Below are 19,631 nucleotides of genomic sequence, written 5' to 3' on the forward strand. Positions count from 1 at the left end.
TTCCAAGGAATGGACTAGAACCTCTAGGTAATTTGATCTTAAATGAATCACTTGCAAATTATATGCAAAATACAATGCAAATAATTAAGATTTTTTTTTGAATCAATAGTTTAGCTTTCTTCTGTACTAGGTACATGGACTACATTATGGATCCCCAGTGAGCAAAGAGAAGCAGCAGAACACTGACATTTTCCAGTCTCCCTAGGTTTTGGGAATAGACCTACATCCATATTCTCTCCTCAACTTTCCCTCTTCCCCACAAGAATTCTTCCAGCATCCTAAATTAAGGGAAATTGGTCCTTTCTTCGGAAGGACTCACAGTCACTGTATCCTCGCTCAGGAAGCCCATGACTTGGCCTGATGCATACTGGATTTTGAATTCGGTCCCATTCTCTCTGTAGGTGGAAGATTTGGTGGAATCGTACTGATGATGGAACACTGGTAAGGAGACAGAGACCCAATTGTTAGAGGAGGGAGCCAGGGAGGGCAGAGAAGACAGGAAGGTACTTAGGATGGAAAGACCAAGACTAGACTCTCTTCCCATTACTTATAGGGTACTTCTCTCTGTCCAGAAAGGAAGCCAACAGATGGTCTTTACCGTCTTTCCTTTCTTACAGCCGATGATTCTTTAATCTGGAGGGATGAAGGCTTTGAGAATGTAAATAAATGACCCAATCTCTGTGGAACCATTACAATGCTGTGATTGTGAAGTCAACCACGCTGCTAGCCTTAAAGTATCATGGCTAAACAGATAGTCAGCCCAAAGCAAAGAAGACTTGGCTCTAACACAGATTGGCTTTGTGACCCCAGACATATCATTTAGGTTCTCAGGATTCAATTATCTAAAACTATAAGTTACAGAGAAGGTGCTTGCTTGCAATGGTAGAAGAAATTTTTGAACCTGGGAGAACCCTGATCAATGAAATCCTAGATCAGTCCCTATCCCTTAATAAAACTTAAAAAAAATTACTGAGCCTCTACTATGTGCCCCATACTCTGCCAGAGTCAAAACTAAGATTTTTTTTAAATGCTGAAACCCAATGCCTACTCCAATCAGCATGAAAGGTGACTTTCCTTTGGGAGATATTTTGTGCCGTCCCTCATGATAGGCAGAGATTTGGGGGCACCAGTGCTTATTTTGGGCATACTTAGTAGCTGTTGGATACATCTAGGTCATAGGACTCATCCAGAATACCATTCATTAGCTTCCTATTTTTAATTCACTATTCTTGCTAGCTAAGCAGTTAGCTGGAGTTTACATGTTGCTAGACTGAATGTACTATCAGCTTATGCCTAAGTCCCACTCACCTTACCCTAGTTAAGCCTCTGTACTCTGCTTCAAGGATTTCTGTTGAACTTTATACCATTGTTTAAATGAATCAGCTTAAAACATCTCATCTTGGGGTAAGGGGTGAGAGGTACACAATATACACTCTATAAATACTTGTTGATTGGCAGACTGTCAGAGATAGGGGCTAAGGAGCTGTGACACATACTAATTGATGGACAGTATTAATGGATTCCTAATTGGTAGGAATCATGGGAGCTCTTTGAATGGAGGTTAAGTGCTAAGGATGAGGTTGGACTATGTGTCAATAAGAGAAGGCTAACTGCCAAGGATGAGGGGCCAAGTTCCTGGCATGGTACTGTTAAATTAGAGCCTTGAAGCCTGAGAAGTGAGGATGAGAGTCTGGGGACATGAGGCAAAGTTGAGGGAGGGAGATAGGCTTAAAAATTCTGTCTTGCTGCAGGCTAGGGAAGACCTAGACATGTGGGTCGGCCAGGACCTCAAATGCTTCCCCAAGGAATCCGATTTGATTCCTTATTTCCTCCCCCACTACCCTTATCATTTTGATTTTTCTGCCTGAAAGAACAAGGAGGTAGGAGTCAGGAATGTTGGGCTCCATACACAAATCTGTTAGCTCTGGGTTTTCATTTTCTCTATTCAAGAAATATGAAAAATCCCCACCCCTTTTGAAAAATTGAATAGGTAAATGGGAGGATAGGAGGAAAAAGGCTTAGAACCCTGGTTCTTCAGGGCTAGGACCTTACCACACGCTGTGTAGAGTGGGCTACATTTGCTGGAGGGCACCCAAAAGTCAGCAGAGCCCGTGTCAAAAACAACCTGGAAGGTTTGGGATGGGTTGCCGATACTGATCTCACCATAATACTGGGTCTGTGGGGAAGAAAAACCAGATGGACCCAGGGCAAATCATTTTAAGTTACCCTAGATGATCTCTTCTAGTATCTTCCATTTCTGAAGTGCCACAGAATGCGGTACTGAAAAATATGAAGTGCTATCCTACTTTTAAGTTTCAGCTCTCAAAAACTGTGTGGGCAAATTAGTTAGCTTTGTTAAGCCCCAGGTTCTACCTCTATAAAACAGGAATGAAACAACATACCACTAAAGGATAACCAAAAATACTCTGCAAACCTTAAAGTGCTATAAAACACAAATTATTGTTGTTATTCTTATTTTTTTTAGCTACTTGTAGTATTTTTCTTTTACCTAGAAGCTCTGAATTTTGATTATAATATTCCTAGAAATATTCAATTGAGGGTTTCTTTCAAAAGGTGGCTAGTAGATTTGATTTCTACTTTGGCCTCTGATATTAAAAGCTTTGGGAGATTTCTTTTAAGATTTCTTAAATATGATGTCTAGAGGATCTCTCTGTCTCTGTCTGTGTGTATCTATGTATGTTTCTCTGTGTGTCTGTCTCTGTCTGTCTCTATATCTGTCTGTCTCTCTCTTTCTCTCTGTCACAGTATAAATGTAGTCTTTTGATTTTTAATATTTTTCCTTGATCTGATTTCTAATCCAGTCATTTTTTCTACTAGAAGCATTAGATTTTCCTCTTTTGACTTGTTTTAACATTTCTTATTGTCTCGTGGAGTCACTGGTTTTTCTATTTGGTCCATTTTAATTTTCAGTTCATTGATTAGGCAAGGTTTAGTGCCCCTTCTGCTCAAGGTGTTAATTCCTTTTCTTCCTTCCATAGCTTTTATTTATTTTCTAATTATTTTCTTCTAATGCTATTACTTAATTGACAAAAACATTTCTTAACTATTTTAAACTTTTACTTTATATCTTCCATACATTCTAGTTGGATTTGTATCCTGGGGAGCCATGGAGATGAAAGCAAAAAGTTAATTAAGTACTGGAAAACTTACATCCTCAAAATTGGTGAGCCTAACAGGGGACATTACATTAAGCAGGAACAGCTGCTTGGTATATGAGATCCAATCCATGTTGAAGTTTCCCAAATCCTTGCCTTTGAGCTTCATATTTTCCCGTATTGAAGTCATTTTCTTGAGGACAATCCTGCCCAGGAATAAAGGAAAGAAAAAAACAAGATATTACAGTCTCTCAGGATCTCCTACCCAATCCTTTAAGATCATTTCACTCATTCCTTTGTCCCCAGTCAAGACTACCCCTAACCTTTCTATCCAGGCATTTGAGAACTGGATCATGTAATGGGAAAATGTTTGCCAAAATAAATAAAAACACAATGCATAGATAATGCTTGTGGTTTTCTAAGGTGACTCACAGGGATCAATCTCTTTTGGAGTTGACATCATGGGTCTAAAAACCTGCTTGGGCCTATTTGTTCATTTTCTGTGTTGAGATGAAAATTGCAATGTCCCTAGTCCCATATACTCACCTGCCATTGCCCTTAAAATTACTTCCTTACAAGATAAGAACTTCTCCATAGATAAGGACAGAGATATAGGTGACTCCTTGTAGGCATTGGGGGCTAGTTAGGTGTTATCATAGAGTGCTAGACTTCAAATCAGGAAGTTCTGAGTTCAAAGCTTATCTCAGATCCTTACCATTTTTGTAATCCCGGGCAAATCATTTAACCTCTTCTTGTTCATAAAATGAAGATAATAATAGAATATAACACATAGTTATGAGAAAGAGGCGGTGCTATTTGAGAACAGTAGATGGCAGCAGATACTCGGAGCTAACCAGCATTAAAGCTCTGGCTGGCTGGCTCTCAGACATCAAAGTGGTTATATTAAAGTCGAGGGACCCAGGTGATGGAAAGGTCTTGTGGAAAAGGATTGGCATTTCCATCGCTTGGATCCCTGATGTCTAAACATGAAATGTGTTTGCCCAAACTGTCTACTTCATTGTTGCTTCTCTGATCTGCTACACTCAGCCAAGCACTTCCTTGAGTCTAAGGATGATCTGAGGGTCACAAATCACACCAGAAGTAATATTTGAACCCAAAAGCTGTGCTCTGACTCTAGAGACAATGCCCTTTTCCCACAGTACCAGTCACACTAACAATTGTCCAACCCCCTCCACACCTGGGACATAATGCGAGAAATCACCCTGTTGTAATTTTGGTTATAGATTTTCCTCGTTCACAGTGTAGTAATTTCCATTTGAAGATGATCCTTATTTCTAATTTCTCCCAGATTCACATTCTAACCCCAGATATTCCTAATTCCAAACACACATTCACACAGGGCTGATAAATGTTTAAAGGAATGGCAATGAAAGGGATTGTACATAAGACACACTTTTAATTTTAACCATTCATTCATTCATACCTTTTCCTCTATCATATTATTAAATCTGTACAATCAACCAAATAATAAATCAAGCCCTGATTTGTAGTTTTGCTAATTACTGAAATGTAAATGCTTTCCTTGAAAATCAGCTCTTAAGAACCCATACAATTTGCTTATGACATTTCCTTCATCTGGAATTCGGCCTGCCTCCTCCTTTCTCTCTACCTATTGGAAGTCTACGTGGAGCAGCTAGTTGGCACAGTAGATAGAGCATTGGCTCTGGAGTCAGGAGGATTTAGGTTCAAACCTGCCCTCAGTCACTTAATAGCTGTCTAAGCAAGTCACTTAACTCCTATTGCCTTTAGGACAACATACAAACTTTATTTAAGGGCCCCTGCAAACTCCTTCCAACCTTATTTCATGTTATTCACCTTCTGGGCCAAGTTATGGGCTATCAGTATTTCCCCAAATTGCCCTTGTTTCCCTAAGATCATATAAATTATCCTCCGTAAGTCATCCTGGGGTGTGCAATCCCTTTTCATTTCTGACTCTCAGAGTATAAATCTTCCTTCTAAAACTAGCTCAGATTACACCATTTCCATGACATTTCCCCAAAGCATTTCCCCAAGGTGGTTATTCTGTCATGAATGACTGACCCCATTCTGACCCCACTTGGGGTTTTCTTGGCAAAGATACTGGACTGATTTACCATTTCTTTTTCTAGCCCATTTTATAGATAAGGAAATTGAGGGAAACAGGGTTGAATGACTAGCCCAGAGTAATCCAACTTACAAGTGTCTCAGGCTAAATTTGAAGAGTCTTCTTGACTCTGGTCTGGCACTCTCTGCACTCATTGCTCCACTTACCTGTGGTCAAGGCTAGTCTCTCACTTATCCAATATTCTCAGAGCACTGTGAACTGTCCTTTGCTGCTTTTATTTCTGATCTTGAATAAAAATTATAAATATAATAAATATATGTAAATTATGATAAATGTGATAATTTTGATAAAGGGCTAACCTCTACTGCCCAGGCAAATGAGAATTCTTGGAAAGTAAGAACCATTTTCTTTTCATTTTTGTTAGTGCAGAGTTTGCACGATACCATTGATCCCTCTCTCCTGGATATTTTCTCTTCCCTAGTTTCTCATGACACTGTTCCCTCCTGGGTTTCTGGCTAATGGTCTGACCTCTCTTCGGTGTCCTTGTGCTGGATCTTCATCCTTGTCATACCCATGAAGTGTGGGTATGGGCCTTCTGTCCTGGGCCCTCTTCTCTCTATATGCTCTCTAACTCGATGATCTCATCAGCTCAGATGTCATCTCTATATAGGCGATTCTCAAATGTATTTATCTAGCGCTAACCTTTTCCTTGCTATTACATGTCCAGTGTTACATGTTCAGCATGTCTACTGGATTCTTGAACTGGATATTCCATAGATTTCATCATATCCAAAAGAAAACACATTATCCTTCTTCTTCCCTGAACTCTGACTTCTTCCAAACTGCCCTATAACTGTCCAAAGTACCACCACCTACCTCCTACCCCCGTCACTCAGGATCACAATCTTAAGGTCATTCCTAACTCCTCTCTTGTACTCACTTTATATAGTCAATCTCTTATCAAATCTTGTTTAAACCTTCACACCATCTCACCTCAGTGCCCCCTCCCTTTTTCTTCCTTCACACAGCCATCACCCTGGGGCGGTAAGAACCTCCATTGCAACAGTCTTCCAGTATTCTCCCCACTTCAAGTCTCTTTCCACTCCAACCATTTTCCACTCAGCTGCCAGAATGATTTTCCTAAAGCAAAAGTCTGGCCATGTGAGCCTCCTTACTGAATAAACTTCAGGGATCTCTCTGTTACAACCAGGATCTGTTGGGCTTTCAAAGCTTTTTATGACCTGACCCCTTGCTACTTTTCCAGTCTTTTTATACCTTAGCTCCCTTCAATATGCTCTTCAATTGGCATTTATCTTCTCACTGTTCCTCACATAAGACACTCCATCTCCAGATACTGCACCTTTGCTTTATCTATTCTCCTTCTTCACCTCCACCTCCTGTTTTCCTTAGTTTCTGTCTACTGGTGGAAACACATTTGCCTGGTACAGCCTCAGGACCACAGGATGCTAATAAATCCAGATTTGGGACTTTAACTCTTTTTAATTTTTTTTTGCTGGAATGGTACCAGTAGGGTCAAATTATCTATCTCTCTGCTCCTCATTCCTATTTCTCTGCTTCCTATTCCTCACTCCTTATTAGGTAATATAGACAATGCCCTCACTCTACTGGTCTTACAGACAACTGAAAAGTTGCCCATTGGAATCCTACTTGTTCTTTGTCTGAAACAATATATATGTTTGAATTCTGAGGGTGAAGGTGGATACTACTCCTATCTTGTGCTGCCTGCTGTAGGTACAGAGGCCACACACAGATCACTGTCCTTGCTAAAAGTTTTTATCATTCTCCCCAATAAGTAGCAATAAAAATAATTTTTTAGCTTTCTCTGTGTGAGCTGGCATAATTCAGCTAGATTTCCTTACACTATTTCAAGATTTAGCATATGTATATATATACATATATGCTATATTTTACATCCAGATCAGGCCTTTCTAACCCCAGAGCTTAGCACAGTATCTGGCGTGCAGCAGGTGCCTAATAAATATTGAATTGGCTCTAAAAATGCTGGCTAGTTGATTGATACTATGGTTATGATCAATGGTTGAATCTGACACAAGATTAGTGATCCTCCCTGCTCCCAAATTCCTTTTTTTTTTTTTTTTGGTGGAAATTGACCATACAAGTATCATCAGTTCTGACTTTGCCAGCTATATGGATATGCTCCATAATTGTATGAGGTAATTATAGGGAAAATCAGTTCTTCTCTATGGGCCTCAGTTTCCCCATCTATAAAGTGAAGCCATCACAAGTTTCTGAGGGAAGAAGAGAGTTGAAATGGTCAACATGTGCAGATAACTGATTATTCTCTACTTATCACCTGCAGCTTAAGAACTTGCTGCTTCTTACACTGGCCTAGTGCCCCATTGCCTAAACCTAGACAGAAAGAGCCTCCTGCCTCCTCTTATTGGCAAACAGATGGAGCTTCCTCCTGACTGGCATTTGAAAAGCCCTCTTCTCCCCAAGGTTCTTTGGTCACATCATCTTCTTCACTTACTGCTAGTCAGCTGAGCCTTCCCATCCCCTCCTACCCTTTTGGTCCTAGTATTACCGTTGTAAAGCATCACTGGGCAGACTGAAGAAGCAAGTGCTCCAGACCACCAGCAGTAGATCCCAGCAATTCATCCTTTTCTGTCTGTCGGTCTCTCTGTCTGACTGGCCTGGGATTGAGGCTGCCTCTTCTTTTCCAAGTTCCTCTTGCTTTTATATACCTCTTAATTCTAGTTGGGTTCCACCTCTCCTCTGATTTATAGATAGATTTATAGATAGAGTAATAAATCCTCAGCTCTATGCTAATCCTGGGTACAAAGCCTAATGTCACCTGCTTCCAGGCAGGGCAGCAAGGGGAAAGGGGTGGTGGGAAAGGAGACCTCTGTTAAATAACGTCAGCAGTTCTACAAATCCATCATGCTGGTAAAACAGACTGTTCCTGGGTCCCACACTGTAGGTGACCTCAGTTATGAGACATAGAAAAATTGAGCCCTTTCTGAGTCCAGGAGAGAATTAAGTCAGAATATACGTTTCTGAATTCTCAGGCCTAGGTTCCCTCTTTCAACCCATAGCCCTTAAAGGTTTTTTTTTTTCCTATCATTTTCCATGCTTGATCACACAAGTATTACAAGTAGTCTTGTCATATCTATTTACTCCTTCTTTGTTGCCTACAGATAAGGCTCTGTCTTCAGAAACAGTGATAGGGTAAAAAGAGGTTGAGAAAAAAAAACAATGGGTAAAAATAAGATGGAGGGAAATTCACAAATAATAATTATAACTTTGAATGTAAACAGAGTGTGTATAGAAACTCTTTATGTGGTGGCAAGGAATTGGAAATCATAGGGTTCCCATCATTTAAGGAAAGGCTGCACAAGTTGCAGGATATAGTTGTGATGTAATACTATTGTGCTATAAAAAATGATCTCAGAAGGGCATGGAAAGACTTGCATGAAACAATCAAGAATAAAATGAACAGAACCAGAAGAGCCTTATCTATGGTAACAACAATATTGTTTTAAGAACAACTTTGAACCAACTAATCATTCTCACTATCATAAATATACAAGTTAAAAATAAAGGACATATGAAGAAAGATGCCGTCTGCATCTAGAGAAAGATCTGATAAAAAGAAGTATGTATAGAATGGTTTTTGTATTTACTTATTTGTGTTTAATGGCAGCCATCTCTAGTGAGGGGTGTAAGCAATTCTAGTGAGCATGGAATACTAAGTGAGTCTTGGCCATGTTTTTTGGGTAACTTTTTTTGCTGAGAACATGAGAGTGTGCTTGTAGTTATTTGATGGAATGTCAGTAAGCACTCTGCAGATGCATTGATTAATGAGTTTCCTTTATTGCAGACCTATGTTTACTGTAGAAACCTGACCAGCCTTGAGTAAATACAGTCCTCCTAAAGGAATAAACAAATATTCTCCTGGGTGGGCTTTTTTGTGATGGAGCATCTGTACCTGGGAGGTTGTTCCGAGTCAAGAGTCATGTATCAAATGAAAATACTCAGCGTAGCGCCCTCATTGTTCTTAGCCTATAAAAACTGATCTGATGATCAACTGTGATGGATGTGGCTCTTTTCAACAATGAGATGATTCCAATAGACTTGTGAGCGGAAAGGGGACTTTGGAATCTCTCTCAGAAAAGGATGTTTTGCCTGAGGCAAAATCCTCCCCGCATACCCTGAAAGCTATAACAGGTTCTCCAGCTAGGAAAATTCAGGGTTGGTACTTCCTCAAAGTGGTGATGATATATGTTGTATGTTGTTTATTATATTGTCTTTATTGTTATAGTGATCACTGTGTTTGTTAATTGTGTATTATTTTTATGCTATAAATTCCCTCTTTCCTTATGTCTTGTTTGAATCAAGGTTCTGAGCAATAACCCTCCCTCCTTTAAGACTGTGTCTGTTGAATATAAATTCCAAAACGAGATTGATTACTCTTACTTAAATTGACATCATGAACAGGATTTGCAAACAAATAACCATTCTTAAAGTGAAACAGACAAGAAAAAGAAAGGAATAGTTACTCACTGATGGGAAGATTTGCTTTATAACAGTTTAGCAAAAGAGTAGGCTAAAGGAATGGGCTTCTGTAAGAACTGGGGGAGTCATTCACGACCTGCTCCCTCAAATCACATAGTGTATAGAAAATATACCTTTTTTTTTATTCATTTTTCCAAATTATCCCCTCCCTCCCTCCACTCCCTCCCCCCCCCCATGGCAGGTAATCCCATACATTTTACATGTGTTACAATATAACCTAGATACAATATATGTGTGTAAATACCATTTAGAAAATATACCTTTATAAAAAGGAAAAGAGTTGATGGAGATAAGCAGGAGTGAGTGAATACCAAAGAGAAAGAAAGGAAATATATTCAATACAGTGAAAATGGTGACAGCAAGTGAAAGAGGATAAAAGAAAAGTCAGATGAGAATGAGAAAGTTAAAGCATGTTAGAATGAAAAGAGCATAGGCTGAAAGGAATTTGAAAGTTTGAGAACTCTAGAAACAGAAAAGCTAATTTTAAAACTGGAGGCACAGAATCTACTTTTGCATTATCAGGCACTTAACCCTTTCTTGGTTCACAAAAAGAAAGAGAAAAGATTTGTGTGAGGTGGGAAAAAACAATCAAAAAGTAATAGTTTCTTTCTAAAATTGTAGAATTGAAATTTGGCTTGTAACTAAAAGTTTGCTTAAAAAAATGTTTAAAAATATCTATGGACCAGCTACTGAGATGAGAATTCACTATTTGATAAAAATTGCTGAGAAAACTGGAAAGTAGTATGGCAGAAACTAAGCATTAAATAACACCTAACACCCTTTACCAAGATAAGATCAAAATGGGTTCATGATTTAGACATAAAGGATGGTACTATAAGCAAATCAGGAGAACAAGGGATAGTCTATCTCTCAGATCTGTGGAGAAGAAAGGAATTTATGGCCAAAGAAGAATTAGAGAATATAATGAGATGCAAAATGGATATTTTTGATAATATTAAATAAAAAAGGTTTTGTATAAATAAAATTAATGAAGTCAAGAAGAAAGAAAACAAAAAACTGGAAAAATTTATATTTAAGAGTTCTGACAAAGGTCTTAATTCTAAAATATATGAGAATTGACTCAAATTTATAAGAATGCAAGCTATTCTTCAATTGATAAATGGTCAAAGGATATGAACAATTCTCAGATTAAGAAATTAAAATCATTTCTAGTCATATGAAAAAATGTTCTAAATCACTATTGATTAGAGAAATACAAATTTAGGCAACTCAGAGGTATCATCACCCATCTCTCAGATTGACTAAGATGACAAGAAGAGATAATGATCAATGTTGGAAGAGATGTGGGAAAACTGGGACACTAAAACATTGTTGGTGGAGTTGTGAACGGATCCAATCATTCTGGAGAGCAATTTAGAACTATACCAAAAAGCTATCAAGCTGTACATACCTTTTAATTCAGCAATGTCTCTATTGGAGTCTGTATCCCAAAGAAATCATTTTTAAAAAGGACCCACACATGCAAAAGATGTCTGTAGCAGCCCCTTTCTGTAGTGGCAAAGAACTGGAAACTCAGTGGATGTCCATTATGTGAATATTATGCAATATTATTGTTCTATAAGAAATGATCAATAGGATGATTTGAGAAAAGCTTTGAGAGACTTACATGAATTGATACTAAGTGAAGTGAGTAGAACCAAGAGAACATTGTTAATAGCAACAACAAAAATTATCTGATGCTCAACTGTGATGGATGTGGCTCTTTTTAACAATGAAATGAGTTAGACAAATTCTAATAGACTTGTAATGGAGAGAGCTATCTGTATCCAGAAAGAGGATTGTAAAGACTGAATGTGAATCACAACATAATATTTTCACTTTTTTTGTTGTTGTTTACTTTTTGTTTTCTTTCTCTTTTTTTCCTTTTTGATCTGATTTTTTTTTTTTTTTGTTGCATATGTTTAACATATACTAGATTACTTACTGTTTAGGGAAGAGGGAGAGGGGGAAAGGAGGGAAAAAATTTGGAACACTAAGTTTTGCAAAGGTGAATATTGAAAACTATCTTTGCATACATTTGAAAATAAAAATCTGTTAGTTAAAAATAATTATGTAAAAGTGAGGGTGAGATAAAAAAACCTCATCTGGATTGGTTTTGCATTTTAAAAGTATAGAGATCTGAGAGTATGTAGTTCACTTCTCTTGTCTGGGTAGGTGTCAGAGAACAAAGAAAGCAGATGTCAATCAAAGAAGGTAAACTTAATGGAGAGTAGCCAATGGATCTTTTTCTGGAATCCCTGGAAATTCCTCTTAAATTTTGAATTTGTTGGGTTTCTTAAAATTATCTTGTAAGATTACTATCTCTGAGAAAAGAATTTGTTTGAGTTATATGGGTCCCAATGAAGGAATGAGTTTGCTGATAATTTACAACTTTGTTGTATAGAAACAATTTCTACTGATTGGCTTTTATACCAGGAATGTTGAGCTTAAGGCCATCTCCTTTGTTATTAAGATAAGTTGTGAATTTTATGTGATAAATCTCTTACTATTGCACTTGTATGAGACAATCATTAATTGGTGTGTGCTAAAGTTGTGAATTTGGCACCAGATCTTAGAAATTTGTGTGTAAATATTGAAATATTACTATTGTAAATTTAAATCTGTGTTTAAGATGGGTTCTCTCTGATAACTTAACCTAATGAAATCACATGTTCGTATAAGGTATTCTATTGCTTTCTATTATGCAATTTGTAAGTTTTCTTTAGTGAAATTATGATTTTAAAACTTAAAATTATTCTAATATGTACAGAATTATAAGCTTGATATAGAATATGAAATTTCCATACAAGAAAGAAAATACAGTGACAGTTTAATTATCACTCCTGAAAACTTGATTAAATTTTTTTGGAAGTTATCTGGAATTGGGATTGAAAATTATATAATTGTATGGTTTTTATTTTGGATCAATTGGAATATGAAGGAATAATTGTGGAGTGGCCTGACTTGAGCTCTTCCTCCCTATACCTTCATAAAATGGAGGAGATATCCAAGAACACAGCCCCTGCTCTGGGCTCCCTCCTGGATAAATGAAATTCCTTTGACATTAATTGCTTCTATTATTAAAAGAATGGCTCATATTTACATAGTATTCATAACTGAATATTTTTTTTCAAGTCTATGGCTGTTTTAAGGCAAAGTCGTTTGTGATACTGTATCAAAGATTTTACTTTTTTGCAATGCAAGGCATTTTTAAGAGATTTGTTAGAACTACAAGTTCCCTGAAAATGATTACTTCTACCAAGGTCTCCATCTGTCTTCAGCAAAATTATTTAATATTTATTTAAGTGCATCATGGTCTCATTGTTAAATGAATATAATAGCAAATATGATCTATAATTTTCTTGAAGTACCTTGAGCAGAATTTTTTTAAAAATAGCTTTTTATTTTCAAAATATACACGTTTCTTTTTTGTTTGTTTGTTTGTTTGTTTTTTATAATTTTTTTTCACAGTATATATGCATGAGTAATTTTTTTTTATAATATTATCCCTTGTATTCATTTTTCCAAATTATCTCCTCCCTCCCTCTACTCCCTACCCTTGATGACAGGCAATCCCATACATTTTACATATGTTACAATATAACCTAGATACAATATATGTGTATACACAATGTTTCAACATTCACCCTTGCAAAACTTCATGTTTCACATTTTTCCCTCCTTTTTACCCACCTCCTCCTTTAGATAACAAGTATCCAATATGTGTTAAACATGGGAATTCTTTTATACATATTTCCACATTTATCATGCTGCACAAGAAAAATAACATCAAAAAGGAAAAAAAAATGAGAAAGAAGACAAATAATAGCAAAAAACCTAAAATACTATGTTGTGATCCACATTCAAACCCCACAGTCCTCTCTCTGGATGCAGATGGCCCTTTCCATCACAAGTTTATTGGAATTGACCTGAATCACCTCATTGTTGAAAGGAGCTATGTCCATTACAGTTGATCATCAGATAATCTTTTTGTTACTACACACAATGTTCTCTTGTTTCTGCTTACTTCACTTAGCATCAGTTCATGTAAATCTTTCCAAGCTTTTCTAAAATCATTCTTCTGGTCATTTCTTATAGAACAATAATATTCCATAGCATTCATATATCACAACTTCTTCAGTCATTCCCTAACTGATGAGCATCCATTCAATTTCCAGTTTCTTGCCATTGCAAAAAGGACTGCCACAAACATGTTTGCACATGTGGGTTGCTTTCCCTCCTTTAAGATCTCTTTGGGATACAGGCCCAGAAGAAACACTGCTGGGTCAAAGGGTAGTACATTTTGATAGCCCTTGGGGCATAGTTCCAGATTGCTCTCCAGAATGGTTGGATCAGTTCACAACTCTACCAATAATATATCAATGTGATAGTTTTCCCACATCCCCTCCTGTAATGTTCTGTTTCTCTAAAGATATAATGTTCTCTGGGAGCAGATCTCTTGGGGAGCTTCTGGAGGCAGCCTTAGTTTCAGTTCAGTTCAATAATCCCAAATCCAGCCAGAAGTTAAAGTCCTTTACTGTCTCTTTCCAAATCTTATCTCCTTCACTTGGGGCTCGGCTAGTTTTCTGGAGGCCTTGCTTTCTCCTTGGTTCCCGAGAGCTCTTGCTGCTAGTCCTTTGTCTCTGCCAGCTTCTGCCTCTAACTCTCTCTGAATCCAAAGCCTCCAGCCAGCACAAAGGTTGAAAGTGGAATGAATCAGACTCCACCTCTGAGAGTGGGATTGTTGGTTACAGTGGGCTTGTGGGAGCTCCCAGAAGTCAATCCTAGTTCTGAATCTCCTCCCAGAGAGTGGACTTGTCCTTTTATATGCTCTCTTAAAGGTATGAAGTCTAATGTGTGAACCAATGAGTGAACTCCTTTAAAGTTGTGAACCAAGTACATTATTACCTTGTCTCAAGTTCTGGCCCATAACACCTGTAAGAATCCTAACACCCTCCAACATTTGTCATTATCTTTTCCTGTCATCTTAGCCAATTTGAGAGGTGTGGAGTGATACCTCTGAGTTGTATTAATTGCATTTCTTTGATCAATAGTGATTTAGAGCATTTTTTCATAGGACTAGAAATGGTTTTAATTTCTTCATCTGAAAATTGTTTGTTCACATCTTTTGATCATTTCTCAACTGAAAATTGAACATATCTGATATCCCTGCACTTAGTTTTGACTGTGTCCTGCAGGTACATGTGTTAGGTTATACATAATGGTTTGCAAATTGTTGTTTTTATATAGATTTGAAGTCTCTGATTGGTGAAACTTGCTATTGAGATGACATTTCTTGGAACCGTAACTGATATTGTTTTGAGTTTTTAATTTGGGAATGATTGTCTGATGAATTAAGTCAGTAACCCATTTGAGGAAAACACCATAAGTTATTCAGAGAAATGTGCTCCCTGAACTGTTATAAGTGGAGATCTGTATCTGGACAAGAGTTGAGAGGACAACCTTGTCCTCTTCATAAGGTGGGATTCTTCTAACTCAGTTTCTCAGTTGTGGTTCTTTGAATAAGAACCCACCTGATTATTCCTCAGTCTGGCTATAAATTGGAATAATTATTGCATGATTGGTTGTTAAACTGAGCCAAGGATGCTTTATCCTTTCATGTGTGTGCTCCCAGAATGAGGCCTGAAGGATCCATTTTGATGGTGTTATAACCATGCCCTATTTTTTTCTCTTATAGCAAATATCTATAATCAGAGCAAATGGTCAATAGAAGCCATGAACATAATTCAATTATATAATATCTTGCTGTTTTCAATCTGGAAACATGTCATCATTATATCCTAAATAATTAAGTGAATGAATATTTGGCCTAGTTATCTATCTATTACTTTTTTTGTCCTAGTTTTTCTCACTTGGAATCCTTTTTTTTTATTATTATAGCTTTTTATTTACCAGATATATGCGTAGGTAACCTTTTGGCATTGACAATTGCAAAACCTTTTGTTCTACTTTTTCTCCTCCTTCTCCCCACCCCTTCCCCCAGATGGCAGGTTGACCAATACATGTTAAATATGTTAAAGTATAAGTTAAATACAATATATGTATACATGTCCAAACAGTTATTTTGCTGTACAAAAAGAATCAGACTTTCAAATAGTGAACAATTAGCCAGTGAAGGGAGTCAAAAATGCAGGTAGACAGAAATAGAGGGATTGGAAATTCTATGTAGTGGTTCATAGTCATCTCCCAGAGTTCTTTTGATGAATGTAGCTGTTTCAGTTCATTACTGCTTTATTGGAACTGATTTGGTTCATCTCTTTGTTGAAGAGGGCCACATCCATTAGAATTGATCATCATATAGTATTGTTGTTGAAGTATATAATGATCTCCTGGTTCTGCTCATTTCACTCAGCATCAGTTCATGTAAGTCTCTCCAGGCCTTTATGAAATCATCCTGTTGGTCATTTATTACAAAACAATAATATTCTATAACATTCATATACCACAATTTATTCAGCCATTCTCCAATTGATGGGCATTCACTCAGTTTCCAGTTTCTGGCCACTACAAAGAGGGCTTCCACAAACATTGTTACACATACAGGTCTCTTTCCATTCTTTAAAATCTCTTTGGGATATAAGCCCAATAGTAACACTGCTGGATCAAAGGGTATGCACAGTTTGATAACTTTTTGAGCATAGTTCCAAATCATTCTCCGGAATGGCTGGATGTATTCATAATTCCACCAATAATGTACCAGTGTCCCAGTTTTCCTACATCCTCTATCTATTACTTAATGTTTGTGTCTTTATGAAATAAGGACCTTAAAGGTTTCCAGAAAAATGTAAGAACAATTAATACAACTATCTGAAACCTAATTGTTACCTTTATTTTTTATTGAAACCAAAGCTGAAACATCCTTATCATTTGTTTGCACTGTGTGTCTTATGATACAAGCATATTTCCTTACATGAAAAGTTGCTGGTCAAGCTACATTGGCCTCCCTGAATCTTATAGCAATTCTTGTGAGCTTGCTTTTCTATCTCAGACCATCCTAACTTATATTTGTTAGATTTTTTTTGGTCAATTAAAGCTGCATTGACCAGTTTTCGACACCTGAATCAACCCATTGGATGCTTCAATCAGTTCCAGCTACCACCCTCTCAAAAAAATGGGATCCTGTTAAATGATCCAGCTCTATATCCATTCTCAGCAGGAAATAATTTCAGAAGATGAGATCATTTCTCCTGCCCCCAAAGGACTTTGGGCCTCATTGTTTTGGGAAGGAAGTGAAACTGATTATGAATTGATCCTGAATTATCTGGTATCTGAGTGGGTCCCCTATGGGACTTAGGATGGGAAACATTGGGTTAAGATTGGGGTAAATATCATTGAAAAAGGATGCACCACTAACAATTCACCTTGATGTTTGTCAGATTATAGAATGTAGATAGATATGACTAGCCACAGACAAGTAATTACAATGAGTTTTTGTGCCCTGGTGGAGAAAAAAAATTTTATAGAACTGCCTGTACAATATGGAATAATGTTTGTTTTGTTACAAGGGCTGGACATTTAGAAAATGCTTTTCAAAGAGTGGTTTGGGAATAGTTGCAAAAGGTATAGATATCTTAGAAAGATTTGGAATCATGGTTCTTAAGCCATGAGGAAACTCAAGAACTTAAATTAAATGATAAGACATCAATGCCTGGATAGAATTAGTAAAGTACTCTGCTATGGAAATTTTTTTTTTCCTTCAATGAATTGAAAATAAAATGCAATATTTAAAAAAAAACTTTTCACTTAACCCTGACAGCTCCTCAAGTTATTTACTTCTCTTTTCCCTTTCAGGGATCATCAGGACTGGCACTGTGATTTTATCTCTGCAGGGAGCTCTCAGTAAGGAACTCCCTCTACCAAGGCAAGCGGGCACCTTCTCTGCAACTTGGGCTTAGAGAGCTGCTAAAAACACTGACTTTGTTCAGTCACAAGACCAGTATGTTTCCAAAATGAGGTCTTCTTAGCTCATTCACTAGCTTTATATCAACTATGCCATGATCTCTCTCTTCTTTATGAAAAGAGTACTTACTCTTTTCACACATACATATTCACATAAAACCTCACTCAAATAAGGATAGGAATTAAAGTTTCCCTGACAAAGAGAACTCACAAATGAGGAAAGTTGCTCTACTAATGGAGGTGGGCACCTTCTCTGGAATATGTAAGTGGCAGATACTTATTGACTCTTCTTCCTCATCTCCCTCTGATTTTTCAATTCATTGCATAATTCATCTCAACTAAAACTGCTTTCCCCAAGGTTAGCAATAATCTCATAAATGCTAAATCTGTCTGTCTTTTCTTAATTTTCACAGCCCTAACTTTATGTAGAGCAAGACAAAGGTCTGTTGGCAGATGTTAACAGCTGGATACAACGGGGCCAAGTATGTGCACACACTTTTAAGTTTAGTCAGTTTTACTAAGACTTTCTTAAGTCTAAAAACCAACCCTCAGTTTTCTTTAATTCTCCTTCAAAATTCATATCCAATTGATAGAATTATGATTTTTGTCCCCAGCCCATCTCAATCTAAACTTACTCCTAGCTCCAAGCCCCACAGGAATCATTAATCATGGGTCTCAAATAATGAACAGGCAAACATATTCTGTGACCATATCACCAGGTTATTATGTGATAATTACCTCAAAACATAATGCAGAAAAAAGAAACAAAGAATATGAAATATACAGATGTGAGAAAATTAAGTAAGCAGAATCAGGAAAAATAATAACACTACAATTATTAACGTCCAAGCTTAGCCCTTGGGGAAAAAATGAGAATGTACTTCCCTTCCTTCCCTCATTGTAGAGGTATACCACTTTTGTGGAATATTTAATGTACTCTTGAACTAGAAAAAAAAAAAAGCAGTAATCAGCCAATAAGAAAGTAGCTCCAATAATATGCAGAACAGGACATTGGACTGCAAATCTCAATAAATCTTTCCCCTAACATGGCACCTGTGCAGTTCCTTCTTTGCTTCCTTGGGTGAACCTATGCTAGTTATAATGTTATTATCAAATAATAATACCTCTTAAGTATATGAATTCTGGATAATGCTCAGTTCCACCATAGCTTTAGGACCTCTCCATGTCAGCTAATGCCTCCTATAATTTCATGATTTACATCTCTTGTGATGAATTCAGCACCATTTACTCTGTAAAAATCCTTGTCTTGCTTTGCTAGCCTGCTGACTCCTTCAGTGAGTGTGGCCCAGCCACTAAGTAAATCTCGTTAAAATGACTTTGTGAGGTTTGGAAACTGTCTGAGCCTGAATTACCTATCTGAGACCTCAAGAACAATCAGTTTCCAAGTCTTAGCTTATTTCTTCAATAAATCTCTTGCCAACCCTCTTCAAGCTTCCACATAAACACACTAGTTCACTTCCCTTCCTCATCACTTCTTGCCTGGACAATAACCTTCTAACTGAACTCTGCTTCTAATCTCTCCCCACTCCAATCCATTTTTACTATTGTTGCTTTACCCTCCTCATCTCAAAAACAAAACAAAACAAAACAAAAAACCCCCAACAACCCTTCCTAAAGCACAGATCTGACCCTATTCAAGAAACTTCAATGGCTCTCTATGGCCTCTAGGATAAATTATAACCTTTCAGCTTTGTTTTTAAAGCCTTTGCAGTATATTATAGGAAAGCTTGTTTCCAGATTTATTTCATGTTACTCCCCTTTATATTCCAGCTAAACTGTCCCTCTTAACATTTCTCTGAATTTTGCATTCCATTTCCCACCTAACTCCATTTATCTCCATTTATCTGAGATTCTGTTCCTCCTCAACTCCGCTTCTTACATCTTTAGCTTTCTTCCAATGTACAACTTAGGTTACCATCTGCTTGCTACAGAATGCTTTTCCTGATCCCCTG

The 19,631-nt window shown here is 37.2% G+C and overlaps 1 protein-coding gene across 1 annotated transcript in view; it reads right to left on the bottom strand.

The window, feature by feature from the left end:
- Nucleotides 1-7,878, bottom strand: part of REN (renin) — a 28,271-nt gene extending 20,393 nt beyond the window's left edge. The window contains exons 1-4 of the mRNA XM_074308898.1: nucleotides 7,748-7,878; nucleotides 3,172-3,322; nucleotides 2,053-2,176; nucleotides 320-438 (exon numbers count right to left, since the gene is read on the bottom strand). Coding sequence (XP_074164999.1) covers nucleotides 320-438; nucleotides 2,053-2,176; nucleotides 3,172-3,322; nucleotides 7,748-7,821 — 468 coding nt within the window. The 5' untranslated portion in view covers nucleotides 7,822-7,878. The remainder of the gene's footprint in view (nucleotides 1-319; nucleotides 439-2,052; nucleotides 2,177-3,171; nucleotides 3,323-7,747) is intronic.
- Nucleotides 7,879-19,631: the final 11,753 nt, after the last annotated feature.

This window comes from Sminthopsis crassicaudata, chromosome 4 (genome assembly GCF_048593235.1).
Source record: "Sminthopsis crassicaudata isolate SCR6 chromosome 4, ASM4859323v1, whole genome shotgun sequence".
Taxonomy (NCBI): Eukaryota; Metazoa; Chordata; class Mammalia; order Dasyuromorphia; family Dasyuridae; genus Sminthopsis; species Sminthopsis crassicaudata.